Source organism: Acipenser ruthenus, chromosome 41 (assembly GCF_902713425.1).
Source record: "Acipenser ruthenus chromosome 41, fAciRut3.2 maternal haplotype, whole genome shotgun sequence".
Classification (NCBI taxonomy): Eukaryota; Metazoa; Chordata; class Actinopteri; order Acipenseriformes; family Acipenseridae; genus Acipenser; species Acipenser ruthenus.
The window spans coordinates 4,838,776-4,858,031 of NC_081229.1; the positions used below are offsets into that span (position 1 = coordinate 4,838,776).

The 19,256-nt window shown below is 43.7% G+C and overlaps 1 protein-coding gene across 1 annotated transcript in view; it reads right to left on the reverse strand.

The window, feature by feature from the left end:
- Positions 1-19,256, reverse strand: part of LOC117964866 (mutS protein homolog 5-like) — a 36,877-nt gene that overhangs the window by 13,515 nt on the left and 4,106 nt on the right. Inside the window, exons 3-17 of the mRNA XM_059010942.1 lie at positions 18,898-19,021; positions 17,895-17,975; positions 17,742-17,792; positions 17,098-17,219; positions 16,424-16,533; positions 15,489-15,524; positions 15,190-15,272; positions 14,910-14,955; positions 14,368-14,506; positions 14,035-14,097; positions 13,587-13,715; positions 11,918-11,990; positions 11,521-11,630; positions 9,387-9,467; positions 5,211-5,298 (exon numbers count right to left, since the gene is read on the reverse strand). Coding sequence (XP_058866925.1) covers positions 5,211-5,298; positions 9,387-9,467; positions 11,521-11,630; positions 11,918-11,990; positions 13,587-13,715; positions 14,035-14,097; positions 14,368-14,506; positions 14,910-14,955; positions 15,190-15,272; positions 15,489-15,524; positions 16,424-16,533; positions 17,098-17,219; positions 17,742-17,792; positions 17,895-17,975; positions 18,898-19,021 — 1,336 coding nt within the window. The remainder of the gene's footprint in view (positions 1-5,210; positions 5,299-9,386; positions 9,468-11,520; positions 11,631-11,917; positions 11,991-13,586; positions 13,716-14,034; positions 14,098-14,367; positions 14,507-14,909; positions 14,956-15,189; positions 15,273-15,488; positions 15,525-16,423; positions 16,534-17,097; positions 17,220-17,741; positions 17,793-17,894; positions 17,976-18,897; positions 19,022-19,256) is intronic.

A 19,256-nucleotide genomic window follows, 5' to 3' on the forward strand; every position in this document is an offset into this window, starting at 1 on the left:
TTGATCTGCTATACGCGCTGTTACTTTGTTTCCTGTTGCAAAACCACTGAGCTGCTATAAGAAAAGTAGGAAGTAGGTGAAACAAATAAGTAATGCTGTAGACTTGCCTAGTCTGACAGACTGTTAGAAAGGAAGAAATTTAAACCCTAGTTTATTGTTATAGAAAGTGGTTAATAAAATGGCCCAGAAAAGTGATTGGTATTCGTCATGTAAAATATATGAAGTACAGTGTCAAAAGAAATCAAAACAAAAAAACGAAACGAGATAAAAGAAAAAAACTAAAGATCAACCTAATGGAATTAAAGAAAAAACCAAAGGGATGGAAAAAAAAATGATAGAAGAGTTGGAAACTGAGTTGGGACTTGAGGTGAGAGGATTTAGAGGAAGATGCTACGGGTGCGGCAAATATGGTCATAGGAGGAGAGAATGCTGGACAACAGAATGCGTAGCAGATGGCTGAAGCAGATTGCGGAAGGTTTGAGTAAGTATTGTAAAATGTGACAAAGCAGAAACAAAGGTACACTAAAAGTATAGTCAAGGATCCTTATTATGTAATATGCGCATTATTTGTCTGTCTGTCTATTTCATGTTTACGTGTCTCTATGCCTCCTACAGTGACCCCCGAACATAAAGCGCAGAAGTTGATTGAATCAGTAATTTGTTCCTTTTCTATGATTTTCGTTAGGGAAAGTTAATTGAACTAATAGTTTGTTCCTTTGTGTTTGTTTCTCTCTGTTTGTTTGTCCATGTGCACACGTTGTTTTAAATATGAATGTCAGAATTGTATTTTGAATACACTTACTGACTTTCTTTGCGCTGCGTATTAAAGTTTATAAGATTAGTGTTACGGGCTGTCACGCTGAGTCCTTCCAAAAGACCCCACTACAGATTTAACATAATAAACAATTTGCAATTAATTGTCGCGCTGACTTGTCTGTTATTGACTGTCCAAGGAGGATGAGTATGTTTAATTACCATCCCCAATATTTAGTGGATCCAGTCGCTAACAGTTGAGTTTGTACTTCGACTAAGCATTTAAAAAACTTGTGTGTGTTTGCTGGACCAGGACTTGAGACTTGACAGAGGGTAAATTAAGTCCTGGTAGACGGACATGTAAGGTCTAGTGTTTTGCCGATTGTGGCATTGTTGTGTAACTGGAATTCCTTGTGAGATGTGATTGAGTGACCCGGGTCTGGTTGTGTGTGTGTGTGTGGATGTGAGGAGAAGGGGTATGGCTCAAAGGTAATGTAAAAGTGTGAGTAGGTTAAAGACAATATATATGTATATGTATCACGTTGTAAACAAGCAAGACTGATAGATGTACCGATTGTAAATGGGGAAGTAACTTGTCTAGGCCGCCAGTTGTCAGCCGAGGGGAAGTCCCTGTGCAAAAACAGAATTGAAGCGATACTAAAAATATCACAACCTGTAACTAACAAGAAAAAGGCAAAGTACAAAAAGACAAGAGGTTATGTTACAGAAAGTTAAAACATAGAAACAAGATAGGCATTCCTAAAAGTTGTGTGGTTGAGAGGTGTTGCAGTATAAATAAAGTTGCATTACCAGTAAGAGTGCGTGAGAAGCAAAATGGGGAAAAGGAAATGACAGTTTACGCAGAGGGGGCCAAACCGAGTCTGGGTTTTGGTTGGGGCCAAACGGTAAACCCATTTTGCCACGCGCCTGGTACCCCATGATGTGTAAGTGGGCACACGGTCTTGACCATGTGTCCAAAGTAGGGGTAGTAGGGGTAGTAGACCATGTGTAGTAACCATGTGTAGTAGTAAAAAAAAAAAAAAAAAAAAAAAAAAAAAAATATATATATATATATATAAGTGGGGCACAATTTGATGGAGCATGTCAGAACTGTGGTAAAATGGGACACAAAGGTCAGATTGCAAACAGGGGCAGGAGCCTAAATGTGACAATTGTGGTAATCTCAGGCATAGGTGATTGTTTCGTTGTAGGACCAAGTAAAAGAACTGGACAACCCACACAGTCAACTAAAGCGAAAGCACAAAAGCAACGAGGAGGCTGAAACTGGCTAAGGAAGCAGTGCGGTTTCCTGTTAACCACAAAACAGCAGCTGTGTCAGTAGATATATTTTGTCATTCTTGCACAGAAACAGCAGTCTATTATAGACACACAAAATAGACACAAGAAGAGAAAAGAGATGTTAACGGTTTGGTTAATACATAGTGCTGATGGTGACACAAACTAGGGTAGCAGTGAAGCTCCCACATGGGGTTAAGTGAGTACGTTGGACACAGACCAAACGGTACCACCGCGTGGATACATCTCAGTTTGAATTTGCTGACACTGAATACCCCGAAACTAACGGTATATCTCTTTCCACAGACAGCGGGAGCAGCAACGGAGAGTAACATGATTTGTGTTCCAGGTATTATGTCATTCCAGAGTCGGAGAGGATTCCACACTTCTGGGCGTGGAACGAGGCGTGTGCAGAGAGACAAGCTTTGGGGGCCCCCTGGGAGAATTGCACGTGAATCCTTAGACAACGACAAAGACCACTTTCCTTCGAGAGTAACATAGAGGGAACGCGGCAACCTGTGCGTTTGATAAGCCAGAACAATGCAATGACTCCAGCACAGTTTGAACAATGTTCTACTTGCGATATGGCGACTAACAGTAAGAGGGGTCCAGTATGAGTCAATATGCAACCGAACTGTAAGCAGTTATGCGTCATTGGAGGTGGACTGTCTCTGGACGAGAAAACTGTGCCAAACAGTGACAACAGGAACAAACTAATACAACAAGCAATTGGACATGTGTTAATGTGCACACAGTGTGTGTGATGGTACTTGTGAAAATACATGGTGTATGGGAGGAATGAAGCCACAGTTCCACTCCACTCAATGTCCCCCACTAATGCCCTTTCCCCAGACAGGTTGATAGCTGTGGGAGAGGCAAAACCATTTGTGATGGGAGCAACCTGGTTGCAAACGTTGGTAAAAATGAACATTGAAGATATCGACATTACACCAAAAGGTGTGGTGAGTTTAGCCTATTAGCTAAAATATTGAATAAAACTTTTAATCGTGAATTGGATACATACCAACATAACGCAGGTGGCCGTCAAAGGAGGGGTCAGATTGACGACATTGCTGGGTGGTTCGGGGCTGTGAATTCAAGCCTCAATTCCATAGATAGTATACAGCAGGACAATGAAAACCATGGCCGGTTTCTGAAAACAGGTGATGCCATTCAGAGATTGGCCATGGCTGAACAAATGACTGGTGAAAGACGGTTGACACAATAATTGAAGATGTAAATTTGACAGCTTGGAGAGAACAGGTGTTGCGTGGGATATGACCGGATACTGATATGTACTGAACGATGTGATGAAGATATTTGTTTTATTTTAATAGTGCCACATACCACCGGTCGGGTCCACCACAGTACTGGGATAGTAGTCTAGGGGTAGTAATTGGAACACGGGTTATAGTCCCACAAATAACATGGGTTGATCAGCGTGCTCAAAAATGCCACCCTGTACTTCAAAGCCACTGAGTGTATTGAATTTGGTGATGCTGTTCTGTGTGACCGTGCTAACAGCACTAACCTGTCAATGCAATTGATGAAAGCAACGGTACACCAAAGCTAGGGTACGAAAGATATACTCAGATGAGAAATGGAACATGGTGTGCAATCACCTCAAGCATGAGGGTGGGAAGTAGCGGCCAGGTAAGCCTCATGTCGCCGGCTGTGTGTTTTCACCCGCAGGGTGTTGTGACTGTGGGACACCTGAGCATGCACCCCACTCCACCTATTAACATCACAGGCATTAACAAAGATGCTGAAGAATGGATGAAGACAATCAATCATACAGGTATGCTGGTGGCATTGGCACACATTAACAAGCAGCTTATGGACGTTCACTCGAGAGTTAGTAGAGTGCAGGCGTCGCTGGCGGGCAACGTTGGTCAACTGATATTAGCAGATGCCTGATCACATGGGTGGGGTATCTTATGTGGATTAGCTAGAGAAAGTGCTGGAGTGGACTGGGCTGACTAGTGGAATGTGGTGGGACAGGGGTCCTCGCTTATTTCATTATTGGTTTTATCTATTGCTATTTTATTATTCTGTTATTTGAAATATGTGCTTAAGAAACAAAAGAGATTACTTACAGGGCTAGCCAATGAAGTATTGTGTTCCCGCATACGGGGCTATTAGCACCACTAAACATTTGACCATGCCCCTCCTCGTCACTGAAGGTAAAGAGGAAGAGGGGTTGAGTTTAGGTATGATAGAATATCATGATTAGTTATGGTACCGGGTTGGCACGGTACCAAATGAGGGAATGTAGTGGATTATTTTCTTATAAGGTATTGCCTAAATGGCATTAAATAACTCAATAAAGCTAGACACAGCATTAACAGTACAAAGAGCTTATAGATGGAACAATGAGGGTAAGAACTAGCCCTGCCCGGTATCTCTAGGATACTGGGAACTGAAATAAGATAGAAAGGGTAGTTTGTGCATGTTTATTTCTCTTTTATATTTTATATACTTTTAGAGGTATGACAGACATAAGTTTCCTTTTGGCACAGCGCCACATGTAACTGTTGAGAAGCTTCTAGAAAGTCTGCCTGAACTGCCCCCACCGGCAGGAGTAGCAACAACCAATCAGAGACTTATTATTAACCTCTCTATTCAGACGAACCAATGAGAATCTAAAGTAAACAACCTTTGTGGGTAACAAGGAGCAACCAGTAAACTAATTTTAGCTGTCGTGTCTAGCGTGCATTTGTCTTATGACTGTTTTTTCTGATTCTAAGAAATGGAATCAATTTTCTTGTGACTGCGGCCCTAAATGGCCTTTACTTCCTTTAAGCCTTAAAACCAATCCTTATATGGTTACACTGTTTAATTTCCTTCTTGTATGATGTTTCAGAAAACTATATAAGCTGCATTTAAAATTAGCTTGGTGTGCGTCTCTGCCTATTGCTAACAGAGTCTGTGTTACTTTGTTGAGCGCGCCAGTTTGCAAACTCAAAATAAAGGTCTTTGATTGAACTACAGCGTCTCCTCATTGAGTCAACACGCAGGCTGGAATAAGGGACAAGGGAAGAATAACCCTTACCATACTTAGGTTCAAGGGTGTTTGAAAACTTCCATTACAGTACACACTGTGGTGACGGCTCTATGTAAATCAACAGCGCAAACAGCGCTAGTAAGGCTGTGCTGCTCACCGCGTATCTCGCAGTGCAGGTCTCCGAGCATAGTGTCCAACTCCTTAGTCCTCTGGCTCCTGTAGTGTAGTCTGTCCTCAGACAGGAACTGCAATGAGTGGGGCAATCATAAATTGAGGTATATGTAAAATGATGATTTGGAAACTATAGACTGCTGTTCAGAATGCACAGCAGGACTGTGTCTGTTTCAGTCCCTTGGAAAGCACAATGTCAGTTGCGTTCAGTTGCTGGAGCTGGTGCTGAGGTTTCAACTACGATAAATGCATAGTGTAACCATGGGAAAAGCGTGGGGGGTGTGACAGAGAGCGAATGAATCCTAGTCGACAATCTCCCTCCCGATCTGTGAGGGTGCTGTATAACAGGAACAGAGTGCCTCGTACTGGTTGGTCTGGCAGTTCATTCCAGGGTCAGTCGGAAGCCAGCCAGCCAGGAAGGGGGCGGAGTCACGATGCCCGAAGTCATCGCCCTAAAGCGGTACGCGATGTGTCAGTCGTGGATTGGAGGAGACGTGACTGGACTAGCTATCACAGGGGGCGTGACTAAGGGTATAATTGTGACGCTGTAATCTGTTCCTTTGATGTGGTTATGAGAATGAGCAAGAAAGGAAACGGACTGTGACAAGCGAATCGTGAGTGTTAAGTGTTTTGTTTTTTTGTGGAAACTAACTGTCTGTGTTTGTCACTGTTAGACGGCTAACATGAACCAGGAGCTGTCGCTACAGGCCAGCATCAAGCCCGGACTTCACTGCATGACTGTCACTGTATTACCTTGCACCGCACCTGCACTCAGAGCACTCACTGTCAGGAGAAGTGTCTGTGTTGTGTGTTGTTCTTTGTATTATTATTTCGGGACTGAACCCCGTGGTTTATATATGCTGGCAATACACATTGTTTTGTAGAGCCAGCATTATTATTTAACGGTCTCAAGCACAAAAGAAAGAAAATAAAGAACTGTGAACCGTGAACTTTGTGTCTGTCGTTGCTGGAGCACCTGCATCACCTGTACACCTGAGCACTGCAAACCACTCGATCACAGGAGGAAACTGCAAAATGACAAATTTTGCAAATTCAGTGCAGTAAAGGGTGAGTAGGTATATGGTAGGATAAGCCCTATACAGGTGTTGAGGTGTGTGATTCTGGATTATTGCTGCTAGCTATATTCGTTGTGTAATATCTCTAAAGCCCAGTATACATGTAGAAACATGTTTCTTCAAAAGTTGTCTGGAACCTTTTTTCAAGCAGCACGTGATCATTCCTGCTGCACACTCCAAAATGAAGGAAAGCCTTACTGCACTTCTAATTGCACTAAAACTTTGTGAAAGAAGGGGAACGCACAGGAACAGAGTCGTGTGGACAGGGGAGTGGATCCTAAATCTTGAGCAGAGAGGAGCGTAACATAATCTTTTAAATGAGCTACTCTTCGGTTATCACAGTTTTGTTGGTATGGAGCCAGACACTTTTGAGGAGCTGCTGAGGCTTGTAGGATCACGAATAACCCGAAATGACACGATAATGCATCGGCGTACATATCAATAAAAACGACTGATTGTAGCAGGATTCCAAACCATGTCATCTTCTGCAGAAGCCACCATCTTGCACAATCACATGATCAATGACTCATGCTCATAGTCTCTCCTGATAGGCTAAAGGTAAAATGTTGCTCAAAGTAGAACCCTGATCTACTCCAGGAATCACGTTTCTGTTTCTGGAAGCACAGAAACATCAAGCATACACAAGGAAACATTTTCTCTGGAAACGTGTTTCCTCGTGTTTGCAGGGCTTAAAGAGTAAGAGGTGTGGCTGGGTGTTTTAAGAAATGTTCATTGAGATAATTGCTGCTGTCTTGTTATTGTTTAAAGCTGTTAAGCATGAGGGGTGCAGCTCAGTGCTTTGCTCTTTGTAATTATACCTGTGTGGTAAATGAAAGAGACAAGCCCTATTTCATCAAGCCACTTAATACATTTCCTGGTGTCAGCTATGAGCATGCACCTCAGTCAGTGATGGGTAAGTTACTTTTAAAAAGGTAATCCTGCTACAGTTACAAGTTACCTGAACAAGATTGTAACTAGTTACGGAAACGTATTACTTTGAAAAAATAAAATATAACTGGCTGCCTTCTCAGGCATATTTTACAGAGATTATATTTTGGTTCAGTCATGCGGCAGCTTGAAATATTCTTTGAAGATCCAGCTATCAAACCCACTTGTTTCCTTCTATGAGTTTCAATGTATTGTAGTCACCCCGTCTAATAAACTGGGGAGTTGGATTTGATGAGTTTTAGTTATTGTATCGTTCTCTTGGTTATTTGAACCTGCTATTTTTAACCTAGCCTTGGCCCTTATGGTTTATAAATCAGATTGGTGGCAGCATTACACCAGACTCATTGCCATCATATCTTGTATGATGTCATATACAGTGCCTTGCGAAAGTATTCGGCCCCCTTGAACTTTGCGACCTTTTGCCACATTTCAGGCTTCAAACATAAAGATATGAAACTGTAATTTTTTGTGAAGAATCAACAACAAGTGGGACACAATCATGAAGTGGAACGAAATTTATTGGATATTTCAAACTTTTTTAACAAATAAAAAACTGAAAAATTGGGCGTGCAAAATTATTCAGCCCCTTTACTTTCAGTGCAGCAAACTCTCTCCAGAAGTTCAGTGAGGATCTCTGAATGATCCAATGTTGACCTAAATGACTAATGATGATAAATAGAATCCACCTGTGTGTAATCAAGTCTCCGTATAAATGCACCTGCACTGTGATAGTCTCAGAGGTCCGTTTAAAGCGCAGAGAGCATCATGAAGAACAAGGAACACACCAGGCAGGTCCGAGATACTGTTGTGGAGAAGTTTAAAGCCGGATTTGGATACAAAAAGATTTCCCAAGCTTTAAACATCCCAAGGAGCACTGTGCAAGCGATAATATTGAAATGGAAGGAGTATCAGACCACTGCAAATCTACCAAGACCTGGCCGTCCCTCTAAACTTTCAGCTCATACAAGGAGAAGACTGATCAGAGATGCAGCCAAGAGGCCCATGATCACTCTGGATGAACTGCAGAGATCTACAGCTGAGGTGGGAGACTCTGTCCATAGGACAACAATCAGTCGTATACTGCACAAATCTGGCCTTTATGGAAGAGTGGCAAGAAGAAAGCCATTTCTTAAAGATATCCATAAAAAGTGTCGTTTACAGTTTGCCACAAGCCACCTGGGAGACACACCAAACATGTGGAAGAAGGTGCTCTGGTCAGATGAAACCAAAATCGAACTTTTTGGCAACAATGCAAAACGTTATGTTTGGCGTAAAAGCAACACAGCTCATCACCCTGAACACACCATCCCCACTGTCAAACATGGTGGTGGCAGCATCATGGTTTGGGCCTGCTTTTCTTCAGCAGGGACAGGGAAGATGGTTAAAATTGATGGGAAGATGGATGGAGCCAAATACAGGACCATTCTGGAAGAAAACCTGATGGAGTCTGCAAAAGACCTGAGACTGGGACGGAGATTTGTCTTCCAACAAGACAATGAACCAAAACATAAAGCAAAATCTACAATGGAATGGTTCACAAATAAACATATCCAGGTGTTAGAATGGCCAAGTCAAAGTCCAGACCTGAATCCAATCGAGAATCTGTGGAAAGAACTGAAAACTGCTGTTCACAAATGCTCTCCATCCAACCTCACTGAGCTCGAGCTGTTTTGCAAGGAGGAATGGGCAAAAATTTCAGTCTCTCGATGTGCAAAACTGATAGAGACATACCCCAAGCGACTTACAGCTGTAATCGCAGCAAAAGGTGGCGCTACAAAGTATTAACTTAAGGGGGCTGAATAATTTTGCACGCCCAATTTTTCAGTTTTTTATTTGTTAAAAAAGTTTGAAATATCCAATAAATTTCGTTCCACTTCATGATTGTGTCCCACTTGTTGTTGATTCTTCACAAAAAATTACAGTTTCATATCTTTATGTTTGAAGCCTGAAATGTGGCAAAAGGTCGCAAAGTTCAAGGGGGCCGAATACTTTCGCAAGGCACTGTATGAGGATAAGAACACTGGCCTAATGACAAGTGTGTCCCCTCTCCGCGATCATGTGACTGTGGATATTGTATTTAATATTTGTCTTTATGGTTTTTAAAATGCTGTGTGCACAGTGGTCAGTACTGAACTCACCATGAAATCCAGACCTTCGATTTCAAAGTCCTTGTTCTCGTCCATACTGGGAATGCGAGGCACGGACAGCAGGAATCCAATCTGCACAGACAGACAAATAAAACAGATCAGTTTATTACCATGAGTCACAGCGCTAACCACAGGAACCTCCCTGTCCCTCCTCAGTTCTAACCACTAGAGCCTCCCTCCCTCCCAGGCCCTTCTCAGCTCTAACCACTAGAGCCTCCCTCCCTCCCAGGCCCTTCTCAGCTCTAATTAATAGACTGGGAAATTAATTTAAAAAATGTTCTATTTCACCGATAAAGCACACATACTTTCAAATATCAAATATGCTTTTTTTCTCAACAGCAGAATGCTTTCATTTTAAACATACCACTTTATTTATATTTCTACTTTAAAAAGGGAAATATGAGTAACATTGTAGTGTGCCCCAGTAGTGTACACAATACATGGCATAATAGGCATGTATTATGTATTCTAATTGATAAACAAGAAAAAATGATACAAAGCAAATGTGTTGCAGGGAGTTAGTGAAAGGTAAAAATCACTACAACTAAATCAACAGTTTTAAACAGGCAGTTTTTTTTTTTTTTTTAACAGGCTTCTGTTGTTAAAGGACTACATTTCTAACTGCAGTATTAACAACTTTGACTTGGCTTAATGCTTTGCATACCCACCAACACATAAAACAAAAACAAATGTCATTGTCCACTATGTAAATAAAAAAATAAAAAAGGTTTTAAACACAGTAGAGTCAATTGTACAAATAATTGAATACACTATTTGTGTGTCTTGGTAACCGTATAGGACAAAAGACTGTACTTATTCTACCATTCTAACGCTGAGACACCAGCTCCCGAGCCAGAGCTCAGTGTGTGTGTCTGAGACCCCTCCCCTGAGCCGGAGCTCACAGTGTGTGTGTCTGAGACCCCTCCCCTGAGCCAGAGCTCAGTGTGTGTGTCTGAGACCCCTCCCCTGAGCCAGAGCTCACAGTGTGTGTGTCTGAGACCCCTCCCCTGAGCCAGAGCTCAGTGTGTGTGACTGAGACCCCTCCCCTGAGCCAGAGCTCACAGTGTGTGTGTCTGAGACCCCTCCTGAGCCAGAGCTCACAGTGTGTGTGTCTGAGACCCCTCCCCTGAGCCAGAGCTCAGTGTGTGTGACTGAGACCCCTCCCCTGAGCCAGAGCTCACAGTGTGTGTGTCTGAGACCCCTCCTGAGCCAGAGTTCACAGTGTGTGTGCCTGAGACCCCTCCCAAGCCAGAGCTCAGTGTGTGTGTCTGAGACCCCTCCCTTGAGCCAGAGCTCACAGTGTGTGTGTCTGAGACCCCTCCCTTGAGCCAGAGCTCACAGTGTGTGTGTCTGAGACCCCTCCCCTGAGCCAGAGATCACAGTGTGTGTGTCTGAGACCCCTCCCCTGAGCCAGAGCTCAGTGTGTGTGTGTCTGAGACCCCTCCCCTGAGCCAGAGCTCACAGTGTGTGTGTCTGAGACCCCTCCCCTGATCCAGAGCAGTCAGTTTGTGTGACTGACCCCAGCTCCTGAGCCAGAGCTCAGTGTGTGTGCCTGAGACCCCTCCCCTGAGCCAGAGATCACAGTGTGTGTGCCTGAGACCCCTCCCCTGAGCCAGAGCAGTCAGTTTGTGTGACTGACCCCAGCTCCTGAGCCAGAGCTCAGTGTGTTTGTGTCTGAGAACCAAGCTCCTGAATCGGAGCAGTCACAGTGTGTGTGCGCCCTGGGCGCTCCGAGAGGGCGCTCCACCAGAGGACACAGGACTTTATGAACGGCCAGAGTGCTCTCTGACACTCTTGAGATCGGTGGTTAGTTGATTGTGGTGAACAGGCAGGACGTGCTTCAGAGATCCAGGGATTTTTTTTAGTTTGTTCAGTGACCGCCTCTGTACATTTAATAACTGAAATTTTTTATACATAATTTTTGTTTTCGAAGTGCCAGAGCAGCACTACATCCCTGGTCCCTCTTCAGCTCTTACCACTAGTGCCCTCCTCCCTCTATCTCAGTCTCTCTTCTGCTTTAACTGCTACAGCCAGTCTCCCAGTCCCTCCCTCGCAGTCCCATCTCAGCTCTAACCACTAGGGCCAGCCTCCCTCCCAGTGTCTCCCAGTCCTCCTCGCCCCTTACCAGTGGAATGTAGATAACACTGCAGGATGGAATCTGGCTGTCCAGATTGTCCAGCTCTTTCCTCGCCACGTCAGTCAGGAAGTCAGACAGACCCATCATCTTGCGCTTCTCTGAGGGGAGAGAGGAGGAGGGGCGGGGGGTAGAGTAGAATCCACTGGTCATTTAGAGAATGATTTGTTTTGTGTTATGTAGCAGGAGGTGTAAACTGATTTCTGAACTGTAATAAATATTTGTTTATATCAGAATTAGGAAACAAGATGGCACTTGTTCTTACTTCTGTAAAGACACTTTGGTTGATCTAGCATGTGTTACATGTGTCTGTGGCTTCCATTAGTATTCGAGTAACTGCAGAGAGAAGCACTCAGAATGACGGCACACATTACAAAAATTGCCTCACTTTCATCAATGGCAGGGTCCACGTTGGGTTTGATGGTAAAGTGTTTCTCCGCAATGCTGAGCTCGAAATCCACCTGCAGTCCAAATACAAGAGGACACAGTGCGACACCTCAGAGAGAACTGCATGTTATTACACCATGTTATAATATAAAACATGGATAGCTGTGTGCTGTTTACTGACAAACTAGTAACAGTGTCTGTGTGTGTCAGTGTGTCTGTGTTTCTCATCGTCTCAATGTGTGTCGGTGTCTCTGTGTATCTGTCAGTGTCTCAATGTGATAAAATAAAAGGGAAAAGTAATGAAGAACATGTATGTGAGCCTGGGAATGAGCAGAGCGCTGTGTCCAGGTTTTCTGTCAAAAAAGTGAGTCAGGAATTAGCAGTATTTCTAAGAGTGTCCACTAGAGGTCGTGGGAGAACGCTAATGTCTGTAGATACAAATCAGGTGTAAATCATTTGGTAAAAGTGGTCTCTAATCAAGAGCCCTATAAAATAAGTCATTTTGTCTGGGTTTCAGAGCTGTAATAACTGTGTGTTTAAGGCTGGTTTATACTCTCGCAGACAAAAGCCGTACGTCAGCTGTGGACACGTCTACCGGTGCACCAGAAGGATTGAAGCCCCCCCGAGTTTGCAGACTTTTTGACGCAGCAGTTATCGTAGTTGTTGGTCATACTTTCAGCAAGTCTGCTTTACTGCCCGTGTCGACTTGTGACTAGGCCTGCCAACAGGCTCCACAATCCAGGGACACTTTGAGACAGAACAGGATTTTAAAATTGCCCCTAAACTGAATGAAGTGAATGTGTAAATTGGCTCCTATATATTTGCTAAAATGAATACTGTTGCTGAATTACTATGAGCAGCAAACAAATAAAACTGATCAGCTGTTCTCCAAACTGCCTCCGATTATATGTACTGAACAGCTGAGCACCGTTACTGATTTGATTGGGAGAGTAATTGCATGTTATGGGCGGTTTAATATTAATGAACTTCTTCTATTAAGAGTTCCTCAAAAACGTGTTTTATTGCGCTTCACTGGCTTGTGACCATGCGACAAATGTTGGATTTTTTCAACATCATCCGATCCTGTGCGTTTTGTTGTCACAGACACACAAGAAAGGGCCGTATGACCTTAACAAAAGAAGCAGCTCGAGGCAGTGCGGACGATTCATTCCGACCGTTGGAGACCACTGACTGAGTCCAAAGTAAGTACAATGGAAAATCATCATCAGCCCCTGCAGGGTGAGCTAGGGATTGTTTGAGACCCAAAGAGGACAACCTATATGGTTATTGTGTGCAACCTTTCTCATGTGTTTTTTTTTGGGAAAACAGCTTGGCTGTCCCAACCATTTAGTTAGGGAAACCAAGTGTTTAGTTAACGCTCCTTGAGGGAGTTAGGCTTTTGTTTTGTTTGCTGTTTATTTATTTTTTTGGGTTTCTCTGTGCACTGTAAATAAAACGCACCCTTATTTTGGAAAACTAAGTCTCCAAATACTTTATTGTGAAAAACCTGCACAACATACATCCACCTTATCACAGTCTCATTGTGTCAGTGTGTGTGTCTTAGACACACTGTCTCCCAGTGTGTCAGTGTATCAGTGTGTCTCTCCGTATAGCTGTGCGTCTCTGTGTGTGTGTATCAGTGTTAGTGTCTCATTATGCTGTTCCCTTACCACTTTGCTGATCAGGCTGGATATGTAGTGCAGGTCCTCACTGAAAGCCTGGGAGATTTCTCTAAAGAGCTGCACAGACTGAGGCAGGGAGCTCACTGTGTCTCTGATACACACAGCATTGTACGATATCTACAAAGAGAGAGGGAGAGAGAGAGAAAGTTTACTGCTTGGGTATCACATAGTAAAAGCACAGCAAAGTGCAGTAAATGACTGAGAGAATAATGATCTTCTAAATGTTAGTGACATGTTGCCAATGTCATACATGTATCACTATTACTCAGTGTTACTGACTGACATCTACAGCTGAAAGGATAAACACCCCTGCAATCAAGATGTTTTGTTCCTCTCCCTCTCTCCTCATGTATAAAACCAGCTTGTGCCGGTTAGTCCATATAGATATTCTGGGGGTGGGGATAATTCATTCCATGTCATTTTAATTTGGATTTACCTTGTAGAGGGCCTGCCAGTCACTCACTTTGGTGTTAGACAGGGCCATTCTCCTCAGCATAGCCTGCAATAAAAACCAGCACATCACAAACACCCAAACACCACTCTCACTGTCCCTCTCCCCTTCTCCCTCCTCCTCTCCCTTCCTCTTCCTGCCCTTCTCCTCCTATCTCTCCCTCCTCTCTGCCTCCTATCTCTTCTCTCCTGTCAGTTTTCCCTCTCTCTCCCCTCTCCCCTCTCTCATCGGGATGCCTTTGATGTTCTTCAGGCAGTCCTGCAGTGTTGTCAGCCCCTGTCTCTCTCTCCCCCTCACCCTCTCTCTCCCCTCGCTCACCGGGATGCCCTTGATGTTCTTCAGGCAGTCCTGCAGTGTTGTCAGCACCTGGTTGTTCCGCGGGGAGGTGAAGAACTCGATCACCTCCTGACGCATGTTCAGCACGGCCAGGTCCCGAGTGGGTCTGAGAAACCAGCGGCTACAAAGAGAGGAGGGAGGGAGATACATCAAGTTAACAGACAGACACATAAACAGCACCACTCTTATGGCAATGCAGACAGACAGACAGTGCCACTCCAACAACAATGCACATAAAGCAGACTGACAGTGCTACTCCTATAGCAGCGCAGACAGACAGACAGACAGAGACAGGCAGTGTCACTGCGATGGCAATGCAGACACAGACACAGACAGACAGTGTCAGCCTCACAGCAATGCAGACACATAGACAGACAAACCGATACTAGACAGACAGTGCCACTCCTATGGCAATGCAAACAGACAGAAAGACAGACAGACAGAGGCAATACAATGGCAACGCAGACAGACAGCCAGTGCATTGATTCTGCACTGTGTAGCAATGGAAACACAAGGGCACGTACCGCATCAGCCTGGATCCAAACTTGGACTTGCAGCGGTTCAGAATTCCTACAAGTACAAATGTCAAAAATGTAAAATGATTTTGGACAGTGGTCTCAACTACCTGACCCCCCACCCCCCCTTCACCCAGACAGACCGCTTCTTTCTTTTAGAATTTGAAAGTGTTCTCGATGCATCAACTGTCGATTATTACCTGTCTGATAATTCAATGTGCACCTCTACAAATCACGCTGGCTCCCCTTTATTGAGGATGTTTCTCACATTTCAAACAGCTTTCCTCACCGTACAGGCTCATGCCTTCCTTGACTCCTGAAGCCAGTTTGTATATGGAGGGATGGGGCTCAGCTTTGAAAATCTGCAGAACACTGGAGGAAAAAAAACACAGAGAGATAAAGAGAGAAACATTTGGGGGGATTCTCAAAGATTACTTAAAAAATGAATGATTTTGTTCTGCCTGCCTGCTATGCTATCACAGCCCCAGAGTAGTTCTACATGATATTTGGCTCAGAGGTCTTGTTAAAATGTGAGTCTTGTTTTATGGCTTTAAAGTTTAGCACCATTAAGAACACTGAGAAACTTACCAGTATGTGTCGTGATCTATGTACACCAGATTGTTTCTGAAATCAAAAAGAAGGAGAATCAACAGACTGATCGGACACACGCAGGCACACACACACACCCACATACACACACACAGACAGACAGGTGTACTGAAATATAAAGACAGAGCAGCAGAAACACATACACAGACTGATATACACTCACACACACAGAGACAGACTCTGACAGAGACATAGACAGATGCAGACACACACACACACACACACCCACATACACACACACAGACAGACAGGTGTACTGAAATATAAAGACAGAGCAGCAGAAACACATACACAGACTGATATACACTCACACACACAGAGACAGACTCTGACAGAGACATAGACAGATGCAGACACACACACACACACACACTCACATACAATCACACAAAGACAGACAGGTGCACTGAAATATAAAGACAGAGCAGCAGAAACACATACACAGACTGATATACACTCACACACACAGAGACAGACTCTGACAGAGACATAGACAGATGCAGACACACACACACACACACACTCACATACAATCACACAAAGACAGACAGGTGCACTGAAATATAAAGACAGAGCAGCAGAAACACATACACAGACTGATATACACTCACACACACAGAGACAGACTCTGACAGAGACATAGACAGATGCAGACACACACACACACACACACTCACATACAATCACACAAAGACAGACAGGTGCACTGAAATATAAAGACAGAGCAGCAGAAACACATACAGACAGACACATACACAGACTGATATACACTCACACACACAGAGACAGACTCTGACAGAGACATAGACAGATGCAGACACACAGACACACACACACTCACATACAATCACACATACACAGACAGATTCTGACAGAGACACACACAAACACACGGCAGGTTGGGGCTACCCTACAGCAGAAATTGTTTGAAGGCGAGGATGGGCACCCTCACACTGCTGTCCTCCAGCTCCACCCCCACTCTCCTTCTCTCCATAAACCTGAGGAGACCCCCCACAGCACACATCTGAGAGAGGGGAAGGAGGAAGAGAAGAAAAAAGAGAGATCTCTATTCAAAATCATTTTGAGGATCTTTTAGGATCCTTAGCCTCACTGCGAGATGCGAATTAAACACACAGACTCTTTTAAAGTAGACTTAAACCCAATTTCTACCTGCACAGTGAAATCAGTCTGTAAAAAACTCAGTCTCGTGACGATCCCAGTATCACACAAACAAAAAAAAAAATCTGCTATTTATAATATGACAATAAAATGTTTTGGTAAAAATTTGATTTAGTGGAATTACATTTCCCATCTTTTGTTTCTATGATAAAATGTTTCTCTTGCTCAGGTTAACAAATAATGCAACTCAAGCAAAAGGTTTCTTTAGTGACTTTTGCAACTGATGGACAGAGTCCCGGTTGAAATGGATTTGGTCTCTGATGTGTTGCTGATGGAAATGAACAAGCCTGATTTCAAACCGCTTTCAAGTCAGGCCCAGTGACAGATGGAAAACGTGGCGTTAAACAACCAGTATACCCCTACCCCTGCCCTGTTCTGCCCGAGCTGTACCCCTGTTCTGCTCCATTACCATCTGCAGGCAGTCGAAGGGGAGGAGAGAGGAGAGGTAGGTAATGCGCTCAGCTTCAGTCAGGCCGGCTGGAACGAAGGGCAGGTGAGCTGATAACACTCTTTGCTTACTGATCTCAATACCTGCAACACAGAGACAGAGAGAAGGAGACAGGGGCTAGGAGAGGAGCCAGGGGCTGGGAGAGGAGACAGGGACTCGGAGATGGAGGGAGGGACTGGGAGTGACAGAGAGGGGGGACTTGGAGAGTCAGGGAGAAGAGAAAGGGACTTGAGAGACAGGGAAAGAGGAGAAAGGGACTGTGAGAGACTGTGAGAGATTGTGGGACTGGGAGAGATGGGGCAAGAGGAGAAAGGGACTGAGAGAGAGGAGAGAAGAGAGATGGACGGAGAAACTAAGAGACTAGAAGAGGGTATGGAACAAATGGCAGGCGAGCTGAGGAGGGACTGGGAGGGAGGGAGGCTGGCTTTAGTGGTTGGAGCTGATGAGGGACTGGGAGGGAGGGAAGGAAATTAGGCTGGTTTTGTGGTTAGAGCTGAGGGACAGGGAGGGGAGTGAGGCTGGCTCTAGTGTTAGTTAAGAAGGGGAGCGGGATGTTCTACACACATGTGAAGAAATACTTTTCAATAAGGGATGTGGCTGCTTACCAAAATCAGCACTGGGGTAGAGGACTACTTCTGGTTTATCTTGAGTGCTGCCTGTGAGATAAGAGAAGAGAAGAGCAAAGAGGAGAGGACAGATTCATTTCTCAGTACAATAATCCAGACACAAATAAAGAGCACTTCTTCAAATGGACCTACTCAGTTTCTTTAGGCGCTCTGAAACATTGCGATCCTGTTTAGCACTTGAAATGATGCAGAGTGGCTGGACCTCTTCAATAACTAGGGGGACAGAATCAAACACCAGGACGGTTAGCTCACACCAGAACGAAGGGCTCGCTAAGGGAACACTATCAGGACTATATAAGTAACAATTACAAATCAGGACTATATCGTTAAGGCTTCTGTTTTTTCTGTGTTTATTAATTTCATTTTTTGGTGTTTATTTTTTGCTATTTTTGAGTTTGCATAACTAACTGCATTGGGAATGGGGTGACGTCAGCGTGAATTGAGTAACCATTTCCAGTGTTTCCCGGTATGTATTAGACATACACCGATTTCATTTTTTTGTATTGGGGGTGTTTATCGGTTAAAACCAAAAATCAGAAGCCCTATATATAATTAACAATTACAAATCAGGACTATATCATTACAAACTTTACCTTTTGACTGATACACATATAGTGTGTCTCTGCTGTGACATTGGTAAAATGGCCCTTTGACATAGTTCTGTTAAAATCTTAAGATATATTACAATTAGAATAATGCTAAACTGCAGACACAATGTAATTATAATGACAAACTGCAGGTACAAAGTTGTTAGGAGAATGTTACACTGCAGATACAATGAAATTATAATGTTACAATACATTTTAATTAGACTTGTTAGATTTTGTTTTAATTTATTTAAACTTTCTCCTTAGACTTAGACATATTGGGGATGCTGGTAACCATTTAGATAACCCCTATTATGAACACTACAATACAGTTTAAATTACTGCAATATTAAAGTCTATACTGAATAGACAATATTTTAAAATGTTAAACATTTACAGCTGGTTTCACAGACCCTGCTTAGGACTATCCAATGTTACTGTACGTACAGTAGACCTTATCGTGGGGTCTGTGAAACCAGCCGCTAAGGTTTAAATGTTAAAGTTAATCTGCAGTTTCAATGCAGCGTTACTCCCTAGTCCATGTGCACCTTTGTCTAGCAGTTTGAGGTTGAAGTCATCTTGTGTGTCTGGCATGTAGTGCACACTGTAGTCCGCAGTGTCATAGTACGCCACTCCCAGCTGCCCGCGATGACACACCATGCTCAGATACACCTGCAATACACAACACATGGCTCAATGAGGGGGCAAGGGGGTACAGACAGACAGCGGGCTAACTCACCAGCCTCACATTCCCGCCTTTCACCTTCTCTGAAGAGATGGGCTCCAATATCGGGGGCCGGGTGACGCTAGTGGATTTAATTCAATAGTCTTATTAAAACAGCAGCTACAATTCTACAGTAACTTTAAATAGGCAGCAGTGTGGAGTAGTGGTTAGGGCTCTGGACTC